General features: G+C 37.9%; 1 protein-coding gene across 1 annotated transcript; it reads left to right on the forward strand.

Annotated features, from left to right (window-relative positions):
* Window positions 1–1,691: 1,691 nt before the first annotated feature.
* Window positions 1,692–2,243, forward strand: LOC136844160 (uncharacterized). Its single transcript, XM_067113176.1, has one exon. It carries the CDS (start codon window positions 1,692–1,694, stop codon window positions 2,241–2,243), a length of 552 nt encoding a protein of 183 aa, XP_066969277.1.
* The last annotated feature ends 7,956 nt before the right edge of the window (window positions 2,244–10,199 follow it).

Genomic DNA, 10,199 nt, shown 5'->3' on the forward strand with positions numbered 1-10,199 from the left:
TCGACAGCAAATTAAGAATTTATTTATGCCCTTTCTGATTTATTTGCATTTACTTATTTATCGGCATGACATCCATGCACCTCATTTAATGGATCTCCTGCCATGCCTAGGAGGAACCATCTTTAATCACTGTAAGACTGCCCACAACCAGAGGATCCGCCGCAAAACGATTGTCGGACATTTTTTAATTATTTAAACAGCACCTCTGACCTTCGTCTTCACATCCTGGAGCTCTCCACATAGAGAAGGAGATTTATTTTAATGTGACTCAGGAGACCTTCCTTCTCCCTACAGCCGTCATTTTAAGCCGAGGACAACCAGGCAAGACCCGCATCCCAACCTACACCCCTTGAGGACGACCTTTTTATCACATTTAGGGTGATTTTTTTTAGTGAGATCTCACCCCGGATGATTTGCAAAGATCGCCCTTGCACCCACCTGTTTACTCAGAGATGCCTGACGTCGAACGACTTTAACCCTCGCCCCAGGTTGCCCTTCCAACACCTGCGGGAATCCAGATTTGCCGCCCTTCACCTTGGGACTTTGTCGGTTAATTTATTTTTTCCTTGAATGCACCATTGATCACACAAGAAACGTTTTTGGCGAAGACAGCCAATCAGGGAGCCGCCTTTCCGATGACGTCACGGCCAGATTTTAATGAAAATGAAGCTACTAACTCCACAAACCAAAAAGAATGGGATAAAAGATGAAAAATCCATGCATTTTCAGCCATTGCATCCTGCGATCCTGTCTGAATAATGCCCTAACGAGAAATTTTAACTAGTTAACACCCCCATTTACTTACCTCTTTTACACATCACTAACCCACTGGATATGAATTTATCGGACAATTGCTTGCAATCATTTTTATAAAGAAAAAGCAATTGATAAGATTTTAACTTTTTAGCTTATTTTTAAATAAATGCTGTTTTTAACTGCCATTTTCTTTAACAAAACCTGTATTTTTAAAGGTCTTTTTTTTTATTTATTATTATTTATTATTATTATTATTATTTATTAGATTGACCCAATTCCACAGAGAAAAATTATTTATTTACAAAAACAGGTTGGCCTAAATTTATTTAACCGTTGTGGTCAAGGCCTAAGCATCTGCTCTTGGATCTAAGCAATGTCTAGCATATATGGTTCCTGTAAATTACAGGACTTTTGAGGGTATTTTTAGTCACTAAACACTAACTAAGCAGTAATGTACAATCACTAAACACTAACACTCACTTATACAATTACAATCACTAAACACTTTACACTTACTATACACTCACACTCAAAAAACACACACACTTACTACACACTCACACTCAATAACACTAACACTATTGAATTTATTTACTCACTAGGCACTCACTGTTTGTTACCAATTATTCACAATATTTATAAAACAATAAACACTCACTAAATACAACCTAGCCACCCTTATGGGTGCCGGTCCCAAGCCCGGATAAATAGGGAGGGTTGGTGTCAGGAAGGGCATCCAGCCGTAAAAATCTGTGCCAAAACCTGGAATGAATCGAAATATGGAAAGAGATAATGCTAGGGCGTGCTCCATAAACAACGCACAGAGACATCACCCTAACTCTGTGATAAGGTGAGGGCTACTGCATCAGGAGCGGGTGCAGCTAAAGAAGCGAGCTCACATTGGATTTAGAGTATGTCAGCTTAATGTTGGGTCCATGACTGGGAGAGGTAGAGAATTGGCTGACCTGATGGGGAAAAAGAAAGTAGATGTTTTGTGTGTGCAAGAAATGCGATGGAAAGGAAATAAAGCTAAAGGATTGGGTGATGGATATAAGCTGTACTATAGTGGAGCAAATAAACAGGGCAGAAATGAAGTTGGCATAGTACTGTCTGGTGAATTGAAGAATACAGTGATAGAAGTGCAAAGAAAGAATGACAGTATCATCAGATTGAAGATGTGTTTTGGAGGAGAGATTCTGAATATTATAAGTGCATACGCACCACAGGTTGGTTGCACAGAAGAAGAGAAGGGAAATTTCTGGAGAGACATGGCTGGAGTAATGCAAGAAGTGGAAGAACATGAGAGGGTGATAGTGGGGGCAGATTTGAATGGCCATGTCGGATGTGAAAATGAGGTGATTGGTCGGGTGCATGGGGGCCATGGAATTGGGGAGAGAAACCCACAAGGAGAGAGTGTAGTGGACTTTGCTGTGGCACTCGACATGGCAACAGTAAACACATTCCTTAAGAAGAAAAGGAACATCTAATAACATATAGGAGTGGGGAAGATGCTCCCAAATAAACTACTCCTATATAAAGGATAAAGCTGGGGAAGTCAAGAACTGCAAGTTACCCAGGCGACCATGTATTTTAACACAGACTGCTATGCATGGATTTGAAGCTAAAAGGGAAACAAAAACCAAAGCTAAAGGGATAAGGAAAATTAAATGGTACAAATTAGTGAGGAGGAGGATAAGAAGAGAGAGTTTAAGAGGAGGGTTTTGGAGGATATTGATATAGGAATTGAAGATGTTCAAGAATGGTGTGCATGAAATGCAGCAGTAATAAGAAGACATGGAAAGGAGCTGCTGGGAGAGACATCTGGAATCATATGGGAGGAAAGGGAGAGTTGGTGGTGAGATGAAGACATTGGGAAAGTAGTAAAAGATAAGAAGGCGGCAAAGAAAAAATGGGAAGAGTCACAGTCAGTGGAAGACAGATCGGTTCAGAGAGAAAAACAAGGTGGTGAAAAAGATGGTAGCCCAAGGTAAAGCAAAGTTGTATGATGATGTGTATAATGAGCTGGGGATGAAGGAAGGATTAAATAAGATGATCAAGCTGTCAAAGGCTAGAAATAAGAGCACCAAAGATATTACACATATCAAACAAATAAAAGATCAAGATGGGGTAGTACTTAGAAAGGAGGAAGATATTGTGAAGAGATGGAAAGAATATTTCAAACAGCTGTTAAATGAAGAAAATAATAGACTAATAAGAGGGAATAGGCAGGTGAACATTGGCATGGTGATGATGTTTTCTAAGCAAGAGGTGCTGGATGCACCAAAGAAGATGAAGAATGGGAAGGCAACCGGACCAGGCATGATACCTGTGGAGGCATGGAAGGCATTAGGGGATGAAGAAGTGGATATACTTTACAATCTTATGATAAAGATCCTTGAGCAGGAAAAGATACCAAATGAGTGGCGTGGGAGTATACTGATCCCAATCTTCAAAGGGAAAGGAGATGTCCAAGAGTGTGGTAATTATAGGGGTATTAAACTAATATCCCACACTTTGAAGATACTGGAAAGGATGATAGATGCCAGACTAAGAGAAGAAGTAGAAATAGGTAAAGAGCAGATGGGATCTATGAAGGGAAGGCGAACAACAGATGGTATATTTTGTCTGAGACAACTAATGGAGAAATTCGGGGAAAAACAAAGGGACCTACATATGGTATTCATTGACCTTGAAAAGGCTTATGACCAAGTCCCGAGACAAGAGGTATGGAGGAACCTGAGGCAGAGGATGGTGCCAGAGAAGTACGTGCGATTGATACAGGAGATGTACTGGAATGTGTTTACCAGAGTGAGGAACAGTGTTGGGGAGACGGAGGGTTTTGAGGTGAGAGTAGGATTACACCAGGGGTCGGCTCTTAGCCCATTTATTTTTAACATAGTGATGGACATTATCATAGAGGAAGTAAGGGAGGCAGTACAGTGGAACATATTGTATGCGGATGATATTGTCCTGTGAGCAGAGAGCAGGGAAGATCTGGAAATGAAATTGGGAAGATGGAGACAAGCACTGGAAGACAGAAGAATGAGGATAAGTAGATCTAAGACAGAATATATGAGTACCATCAATGATGGGGGTGATAGGGAAAGTATTCAGCTTGGGGGAGAACCAATAGAGAGTTGATAATTTTAAGCATTTGAGGTCCTTTGTTAATGCTGGAGGAAGTATGGAAGAAGAAGTAAAACATCGGGTACAGGCAGGTTGGAACAACTGGAGGCGGCTTCCAGAGTTCTTTGTGACAAAAGAGTACTGTTGAGGTTAAAAGGAAAATTTCATAAGACGGTGGTAAGAACAGCAATGATGTATGGCACGGAAACAGCAAGCTTGAGAAAGACAGAGGAGAAGATGGATGTGGTAGAAATGAGAATGCTTAGGTGGATGGCTGGGGTGACGAGAGAGGATAGGATCCAAAATGATTACCAAGGTGGCGGAAATATCAAAGAAAGTGCAGGAGGGGAGGCTCAGCTGGTATGGACACCTGTTGAGGAGAGATGAGGACCACTCTGGTAGACATACTATGGGAATGGAGGTCCAGGGAAGAAGAAAAAGAGGGAGACCAAGAAAGAGATGGAAGGACTGTGTGAGGGGAGGCCTGCGTGAGAAGGGAATTGATGAGGCAGAAGCACAGCACAGCAATAGATGGAAATAGATGGAAATGGCTCATCCCCATATAAAAATGGGAACAAACTGGGAAGAAGAAGAAACACTCATTAAATACTCACTGTACCCTAAACACTCAGTAAACATTCACCATATAAAAATTCATTAGACACTAAACACTCACTGAACATTCACTCTCACTAACACACACTCACTGAACATTCACTAAACATTCTCACTAAACCCTAAATCCTAAACTCATTAAACACTCAACGGTAACATTCATAATCACTATTAAACATTAAACACTTAGACACTAAATTCACTAAACACTCACTAAACATTCACTAAACCCTACACTGAATAATTAAACATTCACTAAACCCTAAACACTTCAATCTAAATAATTACACACTAAACATTCACTAAACACTTAACATTCACAAAACATTCACTGACTACTTACACACTAAACATTCACTAAACCCTAAACACTTACACACTAAACATTCACTAAACCCTAAACACCCACTAAACATTCACTGAATATTTACACACTAAACATTCACTAGCACTCACAAAACATTCACTAACCCTAAACAATAAACATTCACTAAACACTTACTCATAAACATTCACTAAACACTCATTCACTAAACACTTACTCATTAAACATTCAGGATAAAAAAAATTCACAATCGGACTAAGCCTCTGTTCGATTTTTGCAGTTACCAGACCTTTAGGGTCTGGATGCACAAGTGCTAAAAATGTCGCATTGCTGACGCTATCTGACGCCGTCTTTTACAGAGTGAGGTATCTTCCCATGCTTTTCAACGGAAAACCACTAATTTGGACTACACTAGCATTACCAGTGTTATGTTAGGACGCGTTACGTGGGGGTCAGGAATTTCTAACATCAGTGTCGACGTTTTTTGCGCAGCGCTAGTGACGCCTTGTCTGTCTACACAAGATGCTGATGGTGCCCAGCTGCTAGGACGGCACCAGATAGGCTAGATCTCTGGGGTTTACAACAGTACTGGGGTCCAGATGCCACTCTACACGCTGGTACCACAAGAGACAGCACAAGAGATGTTCGACAAGGGTAAAGGTTCATCAAAATTTTCAATTGACAGCCTGTAATAAAGGTAAAACTTGTCGCTGTGCTTTCGGTGGTTTCCAAATATAACGTGGAATTGACCAGTAGAGAGTCTGTCCGATAATTCATGTCTAATGATAAAGATGGCTGCAAGGCTCTGCAGCGCCGCCCTTGTGGAGGACCACCGAACTACATAGTGCTGGTATACAGATAGCATCTCCAGATATATACCCTCTATGGTATTAAACCTGGTATGTATCCACCTCCTCCAAGGTACTAGTACTAAACATGGCGGAAGCTCAATGGGACACAGTTTTTAGTAATAGCATCAAAGTATTATATACACCCATTTCTATATTGTGTGACCGACAAATTGTATTAATAAACGATATCTTTGATCCTCGAGGGGCTAGTACCAAAACACTTCGTCCCATTGAGTTTACCCTGGACTTTGACAAAGGTGGATACATACCGGGTTAATACCAATAAACTGTGCGCTCATGAATTCGTCAAATTCTTATTCAAAGATGTTATATGAAAGGGACCAACATCCCATCCTCTGGTCCCTAATACAATTCTCCCCTAACCGAAACCATTCTCTCTCTCTCTCTCTCTCATTCCCGTTCGTGAATCCCAGAATGCCATACATTCCCTTTTCCCCGAATGGCATCCTTTTCACTCTGAATCTTATCCTTCCACTCACAGAATTACGTCTGACTTTGTCTCGTAACTGACTGTCAATCAAACAGTCGGCGAATGAATAGCACTGTCCGCCCTGACAACCACATCGAGTGGACGAGTGGTAGGAAGAAGAGGAGTGTCGAATAACTGAAGAAAAAGTTGAATGAAATTATTTTTCGATAGGCGAAAGAGACGGTTGTAAGTACGTAACAAAAGGACAGCTTATCCTACTGTATATTACTTATTGTGAATCCGCATTTACTCTACATGTGTCTAACCGACATAGTCTTCTGGTTATAAAATCCACGTTTAACTGTCACAAAATCTGAAAAAAGAAAATGGGGACGAACATCATGTGCTTGACATGTTATAGTTATGGTGCAATTGCAGATTTACCTGAATTAATGCCAATTTTGACGGGGCAGCTTTACCAGTAAATTAATACAAACAAAGCAAACAAAGTATTGGAATATAAATTACATTCTACTGAGAAAAGGACGCTACAATGGATGAACAAAGACCAAAACAAATAGTTACTTAACCTTTTACCATTTGTATTAGGTCTGTTTTATATTGTTCGTTGTTTCATACAGAAATAACTTGCCATTCAGTTTCTATGCGATGTTTACTGTTCCTAGCTTTAGTTTTTATATTGACTATAGCTGACATTTCTAGTTATTTCTATATATCTAACGTCCTTTGCCATCACTAAATCTATAGGGCAGTTTATATAACTAGATATAAATCTGGAATTTTTCAGAGTAATGTCTTTAATAGGAACTATTAAATCTCCGAGCACCAACATACTTACACTGCTTTATCAAGTACACGAAAGTAAGTATTTTGTGCAATTATCTATAAACAGTTAACTTACTGTTCATATATAAATATATATATATATATATATATATATATATATATATATATATATATATATATATATATATATATATATATATATATATATATATATATATAACCATTTACAATATATATATATGTCTCTATATATATATATGTAATTTATATGTTTATATGTTATATATATATATATATATATATATATTATATTATATTTATAATATATATAACCATTTTACAAGTGATTTTAAAATGTCTTTTGCGAGATGTGATTTTATCTTACAGATAAATTGTATATCATGTAATTGTACAATGCTTTGGTATGTTTTCCCATTTGTTTGATGTATATTAATTGTATAATGGAATTGTATTATGAATGACGAATTCTTAGCGTATTGTGGAGAGAGAGGGTAAGATAATTATTATCGCTTCCTTATTTACACAGGTGTCCAGTAACTCGCGCTTAGGCAAAAGGACCCCTCTTATATTATCGTGATGAGCTGTCAGCCAATCGGCGAGTTCTCTGTTATACATTTATCATGTATGTCTAACCTATATTTATTAGCTGTGCCTATGCTTATTCTTTTCGTAATCTGAGAAAGAGAGAATGAGGAACAGTAAGAGAGTTGAAGCTGACATGCTGTCAGCCAACCAATTTTGGGTCTAAAAGCACTTCCTTCTGTTTGTTCAGCTGTGTGAGTGTCCCAGGAAATGTCTATCATAGATAAGAGATCAGGCGCTCGAAGCTTAGCCGTGTATGTATTCATACACATGTATACTTATGTATGAATGTATGCATACTCTATGTATCATGTATTCTGGAAGAGCTTGTTGTGAGAGTTAAAAGTGCAGTGCTGTTCCAAAGACAGTCAGTCAGCCAAAGGGGTCCCTGGGATAAGCATCTCTCTCTCTCTCTCTATAATCCCATTATATATATAAGGAATACTGAAGGTTTACTGTTTGTAAAAGCTCTGTTAAAACTCACCCCAGGAGTGTGTTAATTTTGTAGACAGTGATCAGGAATATTGTTTTGTGCAAGCATTGTGGAAGTGTGTAATGGTGTAATAATTACAAAAGGTAATGTGGTAAATCCTGAGTTTTGTTATGTTTAAGTTTTAGTGACTTGGCAGTGTTGTCTATGAGACAGTCTTAGAAAGACGTGAGTTTAACTTTTCGTTTTTAAAAGAGAAGTGATCTTTTGAAAGATTAATATAATTTTTAAGCATATATTTTGGTGGTTGGTATATTTCCATTTTTGCATATTGCATTCTTATATGTCTGTGCTATCATATTATTATAATTTTATAATGACTGTGTTTTGCTGGTGATTTCTTAACACTTTGTCAGTGCCTACCTGTTATTTTGGTGAATGTATGTGTTAATTAATCAGGTATATACTTGGCACTTGAGTGATAGTTAATAGTTTGAATCTTACCTAACCAAATTGCTTTCTTAATAAATCAGAGTTTTGTGAATTAAATTTGATTAAGAAATACTTAAATCTTACACTGTTGTCAATTAATAGTAAATCTTTTGAGATTGTGAACTTTGCATATAACTTTTGAACTTAGAAATAAACCTGTTTGTTTAAAGTTTTTTAAAACACAGCATTTCATTTTGACCACCAGTAATTACAGACATTAATGAATGTGTACAAAGTAAGTGCTGTATCTGTTTGTTCACCTGAGACTTATCTAGGTAAAATAGAACCAGAGAGACAGCTACAGTGTTTGTTGAAGTGATCCCATTTTCCACCAGTCTGGATATAACTTAATAATTGTTGCCTCACCCATAACTTGATGAAGTCACATTGATTTTCTCAAGTGATAAGTAAGTTTTATGGGATCATTGTACCTTTAGTGATTCAGTCAAAACCTCTTTGTTAAGAGGTTTCAAGTATCTAGTCGATGTGAGGTAACTTTTTGGTATTATTATTATTTGTGTAATAACAAGGTCTTGATCACTTCGTGACAATATATATATATATATATATATATATATATATATATATATATATATATATATATATATATATTTTTATAAATATTTACGCTGTTCAGCCCTCGAACATTTAGGGATAGAAATATCAGCCTGACTGAGACAGGAAATTGCTTTGTCCCATCTTCAGTTCAAACCTTAACGTCCGTTGGAGAATGGGATAGGTAAGTTAGGCCTTTTACCCTATAAAAATTTCCCTATCAGCCTTAAGAATAGGTGGTCCTAAGGTCCCTTTTTCCTTCCTACCTGTCTCTTGGCGAATGTTTTTAACAAGAGCGTAACGCCTGAAGGCATGACTGTAGGCCTGTTTTGACCCAGGCCTGTCAGGGAACTACAGATGGAGCATTCGGAGAGACCACATGTCCGACGGGGCCTCTTCTCCTTTTCTTTGTCTATTATCCTATTAGTGAAGTGAAGAGCAATTGTGAAGACCCCCACCCCAGCGGTGTTGGTGCGCTGCGTTATCCTAAGGTAAAGTCGCTTTTTGTTCAAAACTTCGCCCATTCTTTTATCTTTTTTCTGTATTTCGCATTTCTTTGTTCCCTCCTTCATCCCCACTTACTGTATATGTGTTTACGAAGTCTAGATTAAGCCTCATTATTATATTGTTAGCTTCAACCCCGTTATTCCAGTAAAATACCTAGGATTTAGGGTAAGCAAAATCAGGTTAAATCTCGATGCTTTGTATGCCTCGCGTCCGAATGTTTGGAAGAACCGTTGCGTTTAAAATCAAATTCATCTCATATTCTTTGTTAAGGTTAATAACCCTTAACTGGCGACCTTTATAATTAACGACTGTCTTTGAGGTTAACTTTTGGCTTCATGGCAGGTTACGTGTAATCTTGGTTTGCAGGGCCGTGAAAACTACGTAAATTGAATAATACATGATCAACCAAGACCCTATACGTAACAATATATATATATATATATATATATATATATATATATATATATATATATATATATATATATATATATATATACTCCGTAAAAGCCATTATCAAGGCTTTATATAGACTCCGTGAGGCCACGTTCATGGCTCTCTAAAGTTCTGTTCAAACTTGCAGCTCTCACGTCCCGCTAGGCAATTTTGCTGGCCTTACAACATCACTACAGTGCTTCCTTGCCATTGGCTATCTGATTCCACGTCATAAAGTAGCAACCAATCAGATGATCAGCTTTTGTTTTG

Source organism: Macrobrachium rosenbergii, chromosome 12, assembly GCF_040412425.1.
Source record: "Macrobrachium rosenbergii isolate ZJJX-2024 chromosome 12, ASM4041242v1, whole genome shotgun sequence".
Lineage (NCBI taxonomy): Eukaryota > Metazoa > Arthropoda > Malacostraca > Decapoda > Palaemonidae > Macrobrachium > Macrobrachium rosenbergii.